Source organism: Sminthopsis crassicaudata, chromosome 1 (genome assembly GCF_048593235.1).
Source record: "Sminthopsis crassicaudata isolate SCR6 chromosome 1, ASM4859323v1, whole genome shotgun sequence".
NCBI lineage: Eukaryota > Metazoa > Chordata > Mammalia > Dasyuromorphia > Dasyuridae > Sminthopsis > Sminthopsis crassicaudata.
In genome coordinates, this window is record NC_133617.1 from 48,081,577 (window position 1) to 48,098,728 (window position 17,152).

General features: G+C 42.9%; 1 protein-coding gene across 2 annotated transcripts in view; it reads left to right on the forward strand.

The window, feature by feature from the left end:
* Positions 1–860: 860 nt before the first annotated feature.
* FBN3 (fibrillin 3) overlaps positions 861–17,152 on the forward strand; it is a 100,979-nt gene continuing 84,687 nt past the window's right edge. For both annotated transcript variants that reach the window (XM_074301669.1, XM_074301675.1), the window contains exons 1-5: positions 861–1,015; positions 6,275–6,512; positions 7,679–7,761; positions 8,296–8,394; positions 15,245–15,340. In XM_074301669.1, coding sequence (XP_074157770.1) covers positions 6,352–6,512; positions 7,679–7,761; positions 8,296–8,394; positions 15,245–15,340 — 439 coding nt within the window. In that variant the 5' untranslated portion in view covers positions 861–1,015; positions 6,275–6,351. The remainder of the gene's footprint in view (positions 1,016–6,274; positions 6,513–7,678; positions 7,762–8,295; positions 8,395–15,244; positions 15,341–17,152) is intronic.

Below are 17,152 nucleotides of genomic sequence, written 5' to 3' on the forward strand. Positions count from 1 at the left end.
TGGAATGATTGGTTATTTCTTTCTCCAATTCATTTTGCAGATGAGGAATTGAGCTTTACAAAACAGGGTTTGTTGATTTGTCCAGCTAATGTCTGAGGTCACATTTCAATTCAAATCCTCCTGATTCCACTGGACTATCCATTTCGCCATCTCAGCTGTCTCTGCCTCTTCTAGCTATTACGTTCTATGTTCTGGAGTTCTTTGTCCTGAGATTCCTTCTTGTTCTGCCATTCCGCGTTCTAAGGACCATTTCAATATGTTCTAATGTGTTCTAACATTAGTCCCAGTTTTGACTTTCTAGAGACCCCCCAATCCGAAATTCCACATACTAAGTATTTTTGCATCCTTGGTATTCTGTGTTCTAAGGTCGTTTGGAGCTCTAACATTCTTCTGTCCAGTGGTCCCTACTACATCCCCAAAGACTCAGGGTTTCACATGAGTTGCCATTCCACCTTCAGATCTTAACTTCTTTCTGCCTCCTTCAGGCAGGTAGACCACACTCCTTTGGGGCAGCTGCTCTTGAGTCCCCCCTCCCAGTCCAGGTCTAGTGCTTCCCCCACCCCAATCGTGAACCCTGAGTCGCCCTGTAAAACCAAGGCCCCATAACTTCTCCAGCCTTCCAGGGCTCTGCTCCTGGGAACTGGTAGGTGCTAATGTCTCCAGTCAGTTCCCTCCAAAGTCTCCCAGCCCTAAGCCTCCCCCCACCCCGCCCCCAACTCCCCCTTGAAGTTTCAGCCTTTTGGCTCGGGAATGTGGTAGGGCTGGCCTCCTGCTCCCCTCCCTCCTTCTGCCCCCCAGCTCTCCCAGGGAGAAGGCCCTCCCCGCCCAGGCCCCCGCCCCCCGCCCAAATTGGATTACACTCTACCTTGCAGCCTCCTTCCTTCCCTCCCTCTCTCCCTCTTTCCCTCCCTCAGTCCGTCCCTTCCCCACACACCCCGGCCCCAGCCCCAGCCCAGGGCCCCCACAGTCCACAGCCCGCCAGCCTGCAGCCTCAGGACCCGGCCTGGTCCCGCAGGTATTTCAGGGAGGGAGCTGTCGGGCCACACTGCGGGGAGGGGGACGGGGGGAGCGAGTGGTGAGAAGGGTGGGGAGGGAGGGAGGGAGCCCCTGGCTGGGGGGAGGGAAACTTTTCTTTGTTTCCAGCCCTAGCAGCCCCGAGCCCTGCTTAGCCCTGCCCAGCCCCCTCCCCTGAGCCGGGGCTGGCGGAGACTGCTCTGCTCGGGGCGCACGCTGTGCGCTCTAGCTCGGAGCGGAGCCTGGGGCCCCGCAGCAGCACCAACAGCAGCTGCTGCTGCTGGTGGTGGTGCTGCTGCTGTGACTGCGGCTGCGGCTGCCCCGGCTGCGGCTGCTCTTGCTAGTGGGGGAGCCTCAGTCAGTCCGCCAGCAGGCTGGGATTCTCGGGCAGAGGAGAACCTCCTGTTTTGCTCCGGGGGATCTCAGGACACCGGAGGCACGCTCAGGCCTGGGCAGTTCGGGCTGAGGCTCCTTCCCCTCTTCTCCCCTCCCTTCCCTTTCCCTCCCACAGGATGGATGGATGGTCCGAGGGAGGGAGGCTGGGACAGTGCTCTCTCTGCCTGAGGCTCTGATGGCGGCTTGGTGAGCCCCAGATCGGGCTGAGGCTGAGATGGAGGCCAGGAAGGGCAGGCTCTTTGTCTCCATTGGGGCTAAGCCCCCCCCTCCACCTTCCTCTAGGGCCCCCTCCTTCCCATTTCCTCTCCTCATTCTTCTTACCCTAACTTCCCTCTCTCTGTTCCCCTGCTGGGGACCCCTTTTTCTACCACTTCCTCTGTCTTCTTCACCATCCCACCCCCATTCCCTCCATCCTCACTTGTCCCCCCATCCCTCCCGTACTAAAAGAGGACTCCGTCTCCCAAGATCCCTGTCTCCCCATCCTCATACCTCCCAGGTTCTGTCTCTGCTCCCTTCCCAGAGGCCAATCAGGGACAGCGTCCTGTGCCTTGATTCCCTCAGCTTTCCCTTCCAATCTCTCTTAGCGGTTTGCTTCCTGTGTCCAGTCCTGGTTCCCAAGTTAGAATTCTTTACCCATTTCTACTCCCCGGATTTGGATTCAAAGAACCTGGCTTTGGATCTGCCAGTTCCCCTCAATGTGAGCCACTTGGTGAGCCACTTTCCATCTCTAGAGCTCAGTTTCCTTCTCTGTAAAAATGAAGAGGTTGAACAAAACGATCTCCAAGGTTCTTTCCAGCTCTCTAAAGTCTAATTCCCTCCCCTTTCCTCCTGCCCAGCCCAGAACTGGGACTTCACACAGTCCTGGGCCAGGGCCTCTTCCCCTGAACAGAGGCTGACTCCTGACTGCCCCGCCCTCTCCTTCATCCCTCCCAGCCCTCATTCCCTCCCAGCCGGCTCCTTCCCTTCCCATAAGGAACTCCAGGGGCCCTCCTCGAGATTGAGCCAAGTGGGAAAGTCCTTGGGGACCCCCTTCCCTGCTCTGGCTCCAGCTGCCGAGCTCTGTCAGTGGGAGGCCCGGCCTGCCCTGCAGGGAGGAAATGCTGCTAGACCCCAAGGAGTTGGCCGTTTCCCTGTACTCATGGCTCCAGAGAGCTGGAACCCCTGGTAGGGTGGAAGAGTGGGCAGGAAGGGGTAATCCTTTCCCATACCCCTCAGCATGAAGCCTTGTGGCCACTCTGGTTACAGCTAGTGAGGGCTGTTACTCCTCAGTATCCAGACCTTCTGTAAGGCAATTTCTTTGTGAGCCACATCATGATCCTGGGTGGATGAAATTGCAGCCTCATAGATTTAGAGCTAAAGGAACCTGAGAGACCATGGAGCCTGACTCCTTCATTCTTCAGAGAGGGAAATTGAGGCCCAAGGAGAGCAAAGGATGATGAAGTCATAGATCTAGAGTTGGACTGGATCTCAGAAACCATCTAGCCAAAACTCTTTTTTTTTTTTTTTTTTTAAACAGAGAAGGAAACTGAGACTTACTAAGGTTAAAGGCTAACTTGAGAACTGGAAAGCACCTCAGAGACTATATAGTTCTATCTTTTTATCTTTCTGAGGAGGCAAGCAAGGCCTGAAGAGGTCCAATGAACATGGGTGTAGAGATGAAAAGGACCTCCAAAACCATCTAACTCAACTCCCCTATTTTACAGAAAAGGAAACTGAAACCTAAAAGGATGAAGTTTCTTGCCCCAATATCACAGAGTAAGCAATAAAGCTAATGGTCATTAAGGTTGCCCCAGTGTCACACAGTACGCAATAGAGATAATGGTCATTAAAGTTCCTTTTTCATCTCTGATACTATCTGATCTTCTGCCCTGTCATTTAGGAGATTAAAAAAAAAAAAAGCTTTCTCTTCCCCACTTTGGTCAAGAATAAGACCACAGTAAATCCTTGAAATTCTAAGATGTTCTGTATGTTGAATTTTCTATACATCATTGAAAGCCCAACTCAAAGGCCAGTTTCTCCAATCAGCCTGCCCCATCCTCTCTAATAGATTGAAAATGACCCCAAAAACACAATGCTCTAATTACATTCTCTAATGCAAGTATCATATAGTGCCCTCTTATCATTTGAGTGCCTCTTATTAGATCAAACTCCAGGAAAGCCAAGACTTCTTACCTTTCCTGACCCATTTAAGGCATTTGAGAATCAAAGGCATCATTTTCTAGATTTTACAGAGAAAGAAAATGAACTGAGAAATGGTCATTTGTGGTAGGTCACATTGAAAGTTAGGTAGCATTTGTAAAGTGTTTGAAGGGTGGCAATGTATTCTACAAAGATTATCTCATTTGATCCTCACCACCTTGAGTGAGGTATGTGCTATTATTATTGCCATTTTATAGATGAGGAAACTGAGACTCCTTGGCCAGAGTCTCACAGAGTGAGGATTCAAACCCACATCCCTTAATTCTGAATTCCATGTTCATTCTGCTGAGCTGCACTGCATCTGCAGGTATGAAGATAAATCCAAAATAACTGAAGGATAGTTACAGCCACAGGATCTGGGTTTAAATAACTCCCACTTAATTATCTCTGGGACCTTAGATAAGACACATTTTTCTTGTTTGGATCTCAGTTTACTCAAATGTAAAATGAAGGATATGAGGAAAGTGACTGTTGTGAGAAGAGACAGGAGTGTCAAGAAAGATTGGTTCCAACACTTTCTGGCTGTCTCTGAGCCTCAACTTCCTTATCTGTAAAATGGAGATAATAATATTTACCTTCTCTTCCTAATGATATTGTGAGAGAAGCCCTTTGTAAAGTTCTGGAAAAACAGGAGGAGATTTTATTCTTTTTTTTTTTTCCCTGAGGCTAGGGTTAAGTGACTTGCCCAGGATCACACAGCTAGAAAGTATTAAGTGTCTGAGATCAGATTTGAACTCAGGGCCTCCTGAATTCAGGGTGCTCTATCCACTGCGCCCCCTAGCTGCCCCTGGATTTTATTCTTGATTCAGAATTGTGTGGTCTGGGCAATGAATCCTCTATAGTTCAGAGAAACAAAGGGGAGAGTAGGTTGCTTACAGGATTCAGGGAAGGCTTCTTGGGAAAGGTGAGACTTGGCAGGATCTTAAAAGGCTTCTTAGTTCTGGCTCTAATGCCTCTACCTCCCATCTCCTCCTTTCCTTCCGGATTCCCAATTCAAGCTAAAAACCAGCTAAAATGGACTTATAACAATAGGTAGAGGGGCAGCTAGATGGCACAATGGATAGTGCACCAGCTCTGAAATCAGGAGGTTCTGAGTTCAAAAATGGTCTCAGATATATAACACTCCCTAGCTGTGTGACCCTGGGGAAGTCACTTAACTCCATTGCCTCAGCCAAAAAGAAAAAAAAAAAAAAAGCTAGCATTAAATAGCATTTTTTAAGGTATGCAAAGCATTCTAAAAATATCTTATTTAATCCTCCTAACAACCCTAAGAGATAGGAACTAAATTATCTGCATTTTGCTGATGAGGAAACTGAGGCAGAGGTTAAGTGACTTGTTCAGGTTTACATAATTGGTAATTTTGAGACTGGATTTGACCTCAGCTCTTCCTGACTCCAGGTCTGTTACTCTCCTACTTTACCACCATATTTATGCACCCCTAATAGGCATTTTCCTTGTCACCATCCTTCCATCACCACCTATGAAAATCCTACACCCTCCTTCCAGACCCAACTCAAAAGTCATCTTTCTGGAAGCCTTCCTTGATTGCTACAACTCTCTCCCTCTCCTTCCCCCAAGCTGCAAGTGATCTCTTTCACTTCTGGACCTAAAATATTCTTTCTCCCTCTCCCTATCTCTCCTTCTCCCCTTCCCCCCCCCACTCCCTCTGCCCCTGTGTGTCTCTCTGTGTCTCTGCCTCTGTCTGTATGTATGTATATCCCTGTGTATGTCCATGTGTGCATAATGACACTGATCTCATCCAATCTTATTCCCTATTGATTTCTAAATTTGTCAGCTTCCCAGCCAACCTTAAAAACTTAATCCAATGTTACCTCTTCCAGGAAATCTTCCTAGATTCCCCCTATGAATAAAGATGTAAACAGGTTTATTGCTTTAAAACCAGAGGTATCATTGAAATTACCTTCCACACTTTAAAAGTATACAAACTAAAGTCTGGATAGTAATTTAGCAATGCTAAGTCCCAGACCCAATCTGACATCCTGCAAAGTATGAAGAAGCCTTAGCTCCCAGAGAACACTTGGTTCTGGATATTTCTTTGTACTTTGTACTTTAATTCAATTTATTTTGTTTTCCATTCCAAATTTTTTCCCTGACTAAATCTCCATGTTAGCCATATATCCTTCCTCCACCCCTGCAAAAGAAAAAAAGGAAGGAAGGAAGGAAGGAAGGAAAGAAGGGAGAGAAAGAAAGAAAGAAAGAAAGAAAGAAAGAAAGAAAGAAAGAAAGAAAGAAAGAAAGAAAGAAAGAAAGAAAGAAAGAAAGAAAGAAAGAAAGAGAAAGAAAGAAAGGAAGGAAAAGAAAAGAAAAGAAAAGATACTTCAGTCTTCACTCTTGAATGATGGGGGGCTTTGACCAGAAGGGTATATGTGGAAGCTGACTTAAAGAAAACCCCCAGGTAACTGTGACAAAATGGGCGGAAAAAACCTTGAGCTTGAAATGAAAGAGGATTTGATTTAAATCCTATTTCTGAATTTCTTATCATTCTTCCAAAAATTCATGCTCTGAAATTCAATTTTTCCATCTGTACAATGGGGATAATGACCCAAGCAATCTCAGTTGTTGGGAGGAAAGTTCTTTATTCCTCTTGAAGTGCTTGGATGCCAATTATTGAGTCCTGCTTCTTCCCCTTCTCCTTCCACCCTAGGACAAGAGCCTGTGACGATCAGTCCTGGGGACTGAGCCTCAAGGGACGGGCCAGGGGAACAGGCAGGCATCTTGACCATGGCTGAGAGCTGGCTGACCCAGATCCTGCTGGGATGGACAACACTTGTCTGCATGGCCCAAGCCCAATGGGAAGGAGCCATTCGGGCAGACAAACTTGGCTCTGAGGAGGCACCAGCCTTGAGCAGGGTTCGGAGGAGAGGCTTTGACACCTTAAGAGGGTATGTTCATACCAGAATCTCTCCCCTCTGTAGGGGAATGGGGAAAGGCTATTGAGATAAAAAGCTGGACACTATCAGAGGCTTCTCCACTCTGACCTTGGGAGGATTGCTTCAGGTTTTCCCTTTACTAACAGCTTTCTTCTCCCTATTTGCACCTATATTCCTCCATTTATCCCCAGTCCGGGAGTAAATGATGAGGGAGGTGAAACATAAAAATGAGGGAAGCCAGGGAGAAGGGAGAGAAAAGAAAGCCAAGAAGCTCCTGAGACTCAGTGGACAAAAAAGGCTATTAAGGAAGGGAAGGGAATTAGCATTTATATAATATCTATTAGGGACCAATCGAGGTACTAAGCTTTACATTATTATCTTAAAACAACCCTAGGAGGTGAGTACTATTATCACCATATTTTACAGTTGAGGAAACTGAGGCAGGCAGAGGTAAATGACTTTTACAGGATCATACAGCTAGTAAGGATTTGAATGCAGATTTTTCTGACTCCAGATCCAGGTCCAGCTTGCCATCCACTATGTCATCTAGTTGATTAAAGTAAATAAATAGTAATAGCTAACTTCAAGGTTTACAAAGTGCTTTATAAATATTATATCACTTTGATATTAAAGCTGTCGATCTAAATAGCAAGCTAGAAGAAGCCCTGGGCCTGCCAACAAGGGCTAGGGTATTCTGAATCTCAATATGGTGGTACTATGGGCACTGTGTCCATGATGCCCCATCTGTGGTGCCCATAATGCCCTGTGAAGTAGACCCAAGGTGCCACTTTTCCCACATTTTCAGATTGGTATTATGTGCCCAGAGCTGTCATGCTGCTGCTGCCTGAGAGCCAGATCTAGCTGGTCTGTGAGCTTTTTTCTCAAGCTCAATAGTGGATTTAGCCTTTGGGCCTTGGTTTGCTTTCATTGGCCTAGAGTTAATTTCTCTCAACCCTGTTTATAGTCCCCACCATGACACTCCAGGGAGCACTCCATTCTCCTTAGTTCCTGGGGGAATGATCAAGGCTACTCTCCCTAGGTTCTTGGCAGTTGAGACGGGGCCATCACTCATTCATTCTTTCTTTCCTTAAGTCCTTGCCCCCTGCATCTAAGATGCTGTGCTGGAGGCTGGGAACTTGTGTGTGAGCACTCATGCTATGTCCCTTGTTCTTTTCCAGGCCAAATGTTTGTGGCTCCCGCTTTCATTCTTACTGCTGCCCAGGCTGGAGGACCCTCCCTGGGGGAAATCAGTGCATTGTCCGTAAGTGAGATCCAGCCCTGGACCTGGTAGTGCTGGGTTCGGAAGGAGTACCTGAAAAATGGCCCCCCTCCCGCTTCTAAGATAAGAAACCAGGCTTTGCTCTACAAGGAGAATGGGAGAAGTTGAGGAAGGGACACTTGAAATCATCTGCTTTTTCTAAGTCTGAACAGGAAGATCCTTGTCCTTCCCCAAAGAGTGTGATTTCTCTTTTCCTCAGCTGCCTCTAAAAAAATGGAATTCCATAGATCATTCCTGAGCCCCCAGGGAAGTTCTTCATGACTATAATTTCATCTCAGTTCAACCAGTATGATTATACCCATTTACAGATGAGAAAACTGAGAAATGGAGAGAAGGAACTTGCCCAAGATCACAGGACAAGTTAATCTCTGAACCATGTATTAAACTGGGGTCTCCTCATTCAGTGTCCTGGAGTCCTTTCTTGAATCCAGGTTCCTATTGTCACAGTGTAGCAGCAGATGGAGCGACCAATCCACACACTTTGTCCTCATCATCTCCTTCTTTCCCTCTTTTCAGCTATTTGTCGGAATTCCTGTGGGGAAGGGTTCTGCTCCCGACCCAATCTGTGTGCCTGTGCCAATGGACAGCTCTCCCCCAGCTGTGGTGCCAGTGGAGGTGAGGGGACCTAGACAAGAGGGTAGGAGGTGAGGGGAAAGAAAGGCATGGAAGGGCTAGAGACCAGTCAGGAAGTGAGGAGGAGGAGAGGAGAACAGGTAGGAGGGAGGGATTTGGGAGCTGAGGGAGTTGAAGCTTCCTTTGGGGAAAATCATGACTGAATCACAGACTGTCTCTTAGAACCCAAGATGCCAGAGCTGGGAAAGCCCTTGGAACATGAAATGTCAGAGCTGGGAGGGCCCTTGGAACATGTAATGTCAGAGCTGGGAGGGCCCTTGGAACATGGATGTCAGAGCTGGGAGGGCCCTTAGAACCCGGGAGGTCAGGACTGGGAGGAACCTTAAAACATAGAATGTCAAAGAGAGGAAGGGCTTTTTGACATAAAATTTCAGACGTGGAAGGGCCTTTAGGGACATCTAGTCGAGCACCTTCATTTTACATCTAGAGAAAATAAGGGACTGGAAGGGAAATTTGCTCTGGGCTGTACAGTCTGTTAATTAAGACCTGGACTGGGATGCAGAAAGGGATCGAGAGAGCCTCCATTTGTGGTCCTTTACATCAGCCCCAAAACATGGCCAATACCATTCTGTTGCCTAGTAGTGTATCCATCCTGAATGCCTTTCCATGTGAAAGGAAACACTTCCTTCCACAGTGCTAAATGATAGGCCCTGAAATGCCTCTGTCAAGAAGTAACTGTGCTAAATGCCTTACAAATATTATTACTATAACCATAGTAGGTAGATGCTTTAATGATCCCCATTTTACCATTGAGAGAACTGAGGCAAACAAAGGTTATCACACAGTTAGTAAATGTCAGAGACTAGTCTCAAACTTGAGTTTCCCTGACTCTGGGGTCACTCTGCCATCTCTACCACCTGAGAAAGTGACTACCTACTAGGTTATAGTATGTCCATGGGATTACTTAGCCATAGTAATAGGTATGAAGATCAGGAACACAGATAATCCTGCCCCAGCCCCACAAAGGAAGATATCTCCTGAGTATAACATAATTAAAAAAAAAACCTTCAAGAACAATTTTTAAATAGATGTTATCACGACAAATTCTCATAATTTCTAGATCATGTAGAATGGAAAGCTTTTGAAATCTAGAGATCGGGGCAAAGGGTGCACATCACCCCTGTTTTCCTATCTGCTACTAGAATTATATCAAGTATGCTCTTGGTGAGCTGGTAGAGCAGGGATGGTAAACCTTTATATCTTGTATCCCTTTGGCCGTGTGGCAAAGCCTATGGTCCATTTCTCTGAATAATGTTTATAAATGCATAAAATAAATATACAGAATTACCAAAAGCTAATTATGTTGAAATAGAGTTACAAAAAATTTTAATAGTTCACAGACCCCAAATTAAGAAGTCCTGTTATGGAGGATGATCATATATACTAATGCTTTTGTTCGACCACAGAAAGCAATTATTTTATATACCTTCAAAGAGTCCATAGAACATTGTATATAAAAGAATAAATGGCAAGATAATGGCTTAGCTTAAGACTGTTTCTATCTGAATCTCATAAAAAGAATGAAAATAATGAGATTAGAGCTATAATAATAATTTATTGTATGAAATCTTTCTCTGATAACATCAACACATCACTTTGATTCAATAAGTGTGATTAGTTTTGCCAAAGTAAGATAGAGACTGATGGCTTTGAACTTCAATCTGGAGTTTACATTGAACCAACAGATATAGGTGATACCTCCAAACAAAACATATTGAGTGAAAAGAGAAGAAAAAGTTGTGGCCAAACATGTTAAGAGCAGGTAGGTGGTACAGGATAGCTATGAGGCACAATGGATAGACTGCCAGATCTGGAGTCAGGAAACCTTATCTTTCTGAGTTCAAATCTTGCCTCAGACACTCACTAACCTTGTGACTCTGAACAAGTCACTTACTCCTGTCTGCCTCAGTTTCCTCATCTCTAAAATGACTAAGGAAGGAAATGACAAACCATTCCAGCATCATTGCCAAGAAGACTCTAAATGGGGTCACAAAGAGATGTGACTGAAAACAACAAAACGCATTAAGAGATTTCTAAGTATCCTGACATCAAAGCTGAATGGGAAGAATATGTTTAAAGCGACTAACAACTATGTGATACCTGTCTTGATGCATACACTTTCAGATCTGTAAAATGGACCTTAACTGATTTGGAAAATATCATGACAAAAACCTGTACAATATTAATGAAACACAGGACCCATTTCCTTAGGGCAGTTTTAGAAACATGAACAGTTCCTTTGATAGGTATCCTTAAACTATATTTTAGACCAGTAAGAAATCTTCCTCAACAAACAGAACAAACAGAAATCATTTCCCTAAAGATTGATAAAAGTGTATTTATTGTATTTATTGAATAGAATAATCAAAAATGGTTTACCACCAGATGGAACCTATCAACTAACTGTAATCCAGAGTGGAATCAAAAAGGCCTCTCTATAGATGACATCCTCATAGACTCAGCCAACAATATGCTGACAGAGAAGCCTTAAACAAATGGCTTATCCATGTGTATTGGTTTGTGAAAATGGAAGAATTTATGATGATAATTAAGAACTATGTCAGTACCACCAGAAATTACAAAAGAGTTCTTTAAGAAGACTGGAATTAGCAACCAATGTAGATCACTTAAGGAAATAGCAGAAACTGGGCAACACATTGTTATAGACTGTAAAAATTTATTACTTACCAAAAACCTAGCAAGACATGACCTGGTGGTTAAAATTACACTTCAGTAGCTAGTTGTCTTTTATGGACTGACAGATGGAAAATCCCCATAATACAACTACTGTCCTCAGAGTATCCCAATAAATTCTGCTAGAACTGGACCATTATCATAGGCTGAAATGTTGTTCACAGTTGCCTAGACATAAAAACTCAAGAGCAATATCTTAAATATGTTACCATACCAAATAATATAGCTCAATCTACATAGAGCAAAATAATTTCAAAATATAGGGATCTAGCAAAGGGGATCAAAATTATGTGGTTTTGACTAAAAACCTACCCCTGTTGTCCTGTCTTCTACTAAAGTGATACTGAAGTTTCTTTCAGTAGGGGTTGGATTACATTGGTAGGTAGTAATAAACAAAATTCAACCTAATAATACTATAGCTCATCCCCTGCAACCATACAACAAAGACAGGTCACTTCAATCCTGACCCAGAGAGGTGGATAAATCGATAGATATATAGATATGTAGAGAGATAAATAGACAGACAAAATACATATAAGGAATGAGTCTATATCCTTACATTTTCATTCAGTTACCAAAAAAGGTAGTTATTTTAACCTCCTTGCAATATCCCACAGAACAAAAAAATATAGCAAAAGAATAGCAAGCTAACAACAAGTGCCAGGACCATTTCTAATTGAACCCAGCCAAAATAAATGAGAAGAATATGGATGGTGAAGACTATTATTACCTCCTATTTCTATGATGCTTTAAAGTTTACATCACATGTATATGATACCTATGATAAAGGTAATATAAATATTATTTTCCTATTTTATAGATAAATAAACAGGCTCAGAGAGAAGAGCTCATGTCAGAGAGGTGATCCTAACCTATAGCTTTCAATTCTAAATTTAGCATTCTTTTTATTTTAACATGCTTCCTTAGAGCACAAACTCTATATTGGTTGGCAAATATTAGGCAGACAGTATGATTATAAAGTCCAGCTGGTCTTTGGTCTTATTTCACTTACATACCGAAGAAATCCTTCTCTTTTTAGTAATTGCTCCAGAGGCCCCCTAAATCATCTTTCCTCCCCCACACCTTCCTCTACTCCACTTTTTTTCTTAATTCCCTAATCCTTGTGGAAAGAAGGTCTGTTTTTATTGGTCCTACCCTGATATGAACTTGAAATTTTTCTGAAGGTAAGGTGAACCAGCACTTCCCTTGAAAGACCAAGATCAGAAAAGACAGAAAACTTCCTTTTCTAATTCATTGCCACATATTTGCAACTGTTCTTATAATTCAGCAAACTCTGAGAATGCATGCTTTTGTGCTTTGTTCTGGGAACACAATTTTTTAAATTACAGTCCTTGTATCTCAAGGAGTTCACAATCAATTAAAAAAATTTCTTTTGAGTTCATAATCTATTAAAGAGAGCACTATATGCCTACTGATAAGTAAGACATTAGGTGTAATGGGATAGGGAAAGAGGAAAGAGCCAAAGTAACACATGGAAAATTTGAGAAGAGAAATCTTGAAATGTTGACAGAGATGGTGGTACCTGAAGCAGTCCCCCAAAAAGAAAAGAATTTCAACAGATGGAAATGAGAAAGGCCTCTGTTCTAGACATGGAGGCCAGATAAGATAGAATGAAAGTGGAGAAGGATCCAGGAAGGCTGGGTCATTGAATGTACAATTGAATATAATAGAGGCACAATAAGGTTAAAATGACTGCTGGATGGGAGAATTGAGTTACATCTGGAAGTTTTGCAAAAGGGCATACCCTTAAAAAGAATAGACAAAGAGAAAGGAGCTGAGAAATGGTGTCATCAATCTCATCATGCACTCGATAAACTGAATTGTAAAATATCATTGGCAAGGGGACAAGGACAGCAGCCAATAGCATAAACTGAAAGAAAAATTCAAAAGGAAGGTGGAGAAGGACGAGATTGAGGTACACTATCAGATCTCTTTAGGCATTTTGGGACAGAGGATTCAGATGGAAACTTCTTGTACTCATATCTTTGAGGATTGAGGGAAGCTTAAAAAAAAAAAAAAAAAGACTTTTTTTTTAACCTAAATTCCTCAATTTGTGCCTGTCTGGTAACAGACACTGTAAAATACTCTTTCTGCTTGCTACTCCTACCTAAACATTTCTGGTATCCTGATTTGTCTCAAATATGGAGAAGCCAGGGGTTGATACACAAAAATTTAAATTAAGGTTGAGAGCCAAACCTCTGTCTGAATGTTAGGAATTTTCCTAACTGGGGGCTCTCAGCTATTATGATTGGACTAATAACTTTCATCTGACATAAACTCTATAAAACAGCAGAGGAGAGGACCTGAAAACCATCGTATTGGCCCCAGGCTAAAAAGGAAGCTAATTTTAGTAACAGGATGTAGCATATTAAATTACAGCCTTTGATGTGAGAAATTAAGGGTGGGGTGGGAGAGACAATCTAGAACCAGGTGGTTTTCAGCTCTACTCTTTCCAGGAGTAAGTGGAGTGATACATTGTCTATTACTAGACAGGTATAGGGAGGAGAGTTTGGAAAAAGAGCAGACTTTTTTTTTTTTTTTTTTTTTTTTTTTGGAACTTCTGTTGGCCCTTAAAGAGGTAGGTACAATCAGCAGTTTCAACCCAAATCTTCTGTTCCAAGATTCCAGCAGAAATCCAATAGTACACTTTGATCTCTCCACCCTCCTTTTGGTTTCTCTTCATTTCTTCTGTTGGTAGTTACTCTTGTACTGCCTCTGCTTTCTGGCTCAGCTCATTAAATCCTTTGTGAGGCCAAGGATGCCAACTTGCCATCTCCCCAGTCTTTCCTCTCAATATGTCCTTTCAAAAATTCTGTGTGATTTTTTTTTTAATTCCCAGGCGTGGCTCAAGTCTGCCTTCTGATTCAAGGATGGGCATAATCCCAAATCACTCTCAGGGCTGGGGGAATTCTTGCCCTTTTCAAACTACAAATCCCAGAATGCCAGTTCTCAAACATCTATTACACAGAAGACAAGTTTTCCCAATGAAAGAACTCATTCAGTACTAAGATTTTTAAAGGTTTTTTAAAAATAACAATTAGATCATCTCAAAATAGAATGGATTATCCCCTAAGATGAGTGGGTGCCTTCCTTGGGAGGTCTTCAGGAAAGGTTGGATGATGGATGGTTGGCAGCATGGTAAAGGGAGATCTTTTGGATGAGGATGAGTCAGATTACATGGCCCCAGAGTTCTGTGATTCTGCCAAAGTTCAAACTGTAATTTGCAAACTAATCTCTGCTGATGATATGGGGTCTAACATGGTATCCAAGAATAGGGTAGTCCTTTTGCACTCTGTTCTGGAGTAGTACTAAAAACCAATGCAAGGAAGCAAATATAAACTTTATAGGAGAGATTTCCTAATTGTTAGAGCTGGCCCCTGGTAGAATGGGCTGTTTCCAGAAATAGTGGAAGCCTTTAAATAGAAGTAAGATGATTACTCCTTAGGTGTTTGTAAAGGGAAGTCTCTTTGTTTTCCAATTATGGAAGGAAGAAGTAAAATTTGGGCAGTAATGTGGTTCAGTAGAAAGATCAGGGTCAGACAGCCTGGTTCAAAACACCAAATTGTCCTCCCACAAGTCACTTTAGATTTCGGAGCCTCACTTTTCCTATCTATAAGAATAATGATAATAAGAATAACAATAGTTCACAGTTACATAGCTTTAAGATTGACCAAATACATTATGTATGTTATCTTTTTTGGTAGTCATAATAACCTGGTGGGGTAAATGTTAATATTATTCTTACTTTTCAGTTGGGGAAATTGAATTATCTGGCTAACCCAGGTTCACACAGCTAATGAGTATATGAGCAGGATTTGAACTGAGGTTTTTTGACTCTAAATCCAGTTCTCAAGTTACTAGGACATCTAGCTAATTGTGAAATGAAGGATTTATATTAAATAGATGATCTCTCCATCCTCTTTATAGATCCAAGATAGATTATACCATTTTCCAGCCCAAGGCTTTAAGAGTTCTTGCCTCTGGGTTTCTGCCACTTTGTAGCAGATGCCACAGGCTAGCCCAGCTCTCCCTTTCCCTAGGAAAGCGGGGTATGCTGCCCTTGGAGCCCATGGCCCCGTCTAGGACTGGTTAACATAGCCCCTCTTTCTCTTTCCAGCTGTATGTGAGCAGACTTGTCAGAATGGGGGCCGCTGCATTGGCCCCAACCGCTGTGCTTGTGTCTATGGTTTCACTGGGCCCCAGTGTGAGAGAGGTAAGTAGGATATCTTGTGCTAGGGGGTAACCCCAAAGAAAGCTCTTGGGCTAAGGGGGCAGTGGAGGGGGATGACCAGCAAAAGGAGAAGGAATCATGGGTACCTGAGGATTAAAAGGGAGGCTGGGGGGGGGGCATTTCAAAAATCCCCTTGACTCGATTGAGGATTTGGGAGGTAAGTGGAGGAGAACTGGGTTGGGAGATTGAAACTATGGTTTGGAAGTGCTCAAGTCCTGGATCCTGTGGGGTGTTAGATACCCAGCTACTTCTCTCCCTTTAAATCTTTTCTGTGCCATTAACAGCTTTTGCCTTTAAAAATATATATTTTTTTCAAGGCTGTAATCTGGAAGCTGAATAAGAGTGAAAAGACCCATGTCATCCCATCCCATTTTTCTTCTTTACCCCTTTTTCTTACTCTTCTACCTCCTTTTTTTCTAATTCCTTCTCCTTTTCCACCTCTCCTCTTCTTCCCCCTCTTCCCATTCTCCCTTTGCAACAACTCCTCCTCCTCTAGAACCACTTGCAGAACCCCCAAGAAAAAACACCAGGACTGTAATGCTGGGTTTTGCTTTTTTCTGATGAGGTTGGACCCTAATTGTTGGGAGAGTGACCTGTCAGAGGCTAGGGTTGAGCCCTGCAGCCTTCTTCCTAGCCTGAGTTTCCTAGAGGCCTTGACATTTTTTAGGACTGCAGCATTGTTCATTGTAAAGTGAACTCTCAGATGCTTCTCTGATACTTACCATTTGTGTGACCTTGGACTTCTCAGAGGCTCACTTTGCTCCTCTGTAAAGAGTTGTATTTTGTAGTACCTGAGCTCCCTTATAGTTCTAAATTAAAGATTTTATTATGTTGCTTTCCCCCCACCTTTTAAATTTTTTTTGGGGGGGAAAGATAATCAGGATTACCCAGGATCATATAGCTAATAAGTGTCAAGTGTTTGAAACTGAATTTGAACTCAAGTCCTCCTGATTCCAAACCAGTGTGCTATCCACTGTGCCATCTAACTGCTCAATGATGTTCCAACTAATCTGTGATCTGATTGGTATTAGCATTCTCTCCACTCAAATAGATCATAACTTAGCTATATCTTCTCATTCTGGGAAATTCTTGTCCCTTTTCTTCCTTGAGTGTCTATCAATTCATGAAAATTCTGGCTCTTCTGATTTTCCTGTGATCTGAGGGTTCCATAAGCAGCCCTGGAGGGCTAATAACATCCATCATTGATATCACTTTTTAATGTTTATAAAATGACCTAAAGACAGCATGGTGTAGTGGATAAGAGAGCCAGCCTTGGAGTCAGGAAAAACAATTTAAGCTCAGCCCACTTAGCCTCTATTTGTTTCAGTTTCCTTAACTGTAAAATAGTCATAATAATAGGACCTACTTTCTAGGATGGTTGTGGCAATCAAATACTTATAAAGCTCTTAGCATAGTTCCTGGCACATAGTAGGTACAATATAAATAGTAGCTATAATTATTATTAACAATGAAAACACAGGTTCAATCCTTGTCCCTATCTCGAATAACCTTCAAAAACAACTCTGTAAAGTAGACACTACAAGTGTAATTATTCTTTTTTCACATGTGGGAACTAAGGATTAGAGAAAGTTTCTTGCCCAGAATCAAAAAGTTCATAAATATCAGCAGTAGGTTTTGCACTTTCTGCTGCCTCTCAATCATGTGATCTTTTCACTACACTTGATCATCTCTTCTTATCTTATTTAAGATGATAGGTTTGGTGACCAGCAGCAGCTTGAGATAATTTAAAGAACACAGTGCAATATCCTAAATTTAATCTTGATTCTTCTTCTA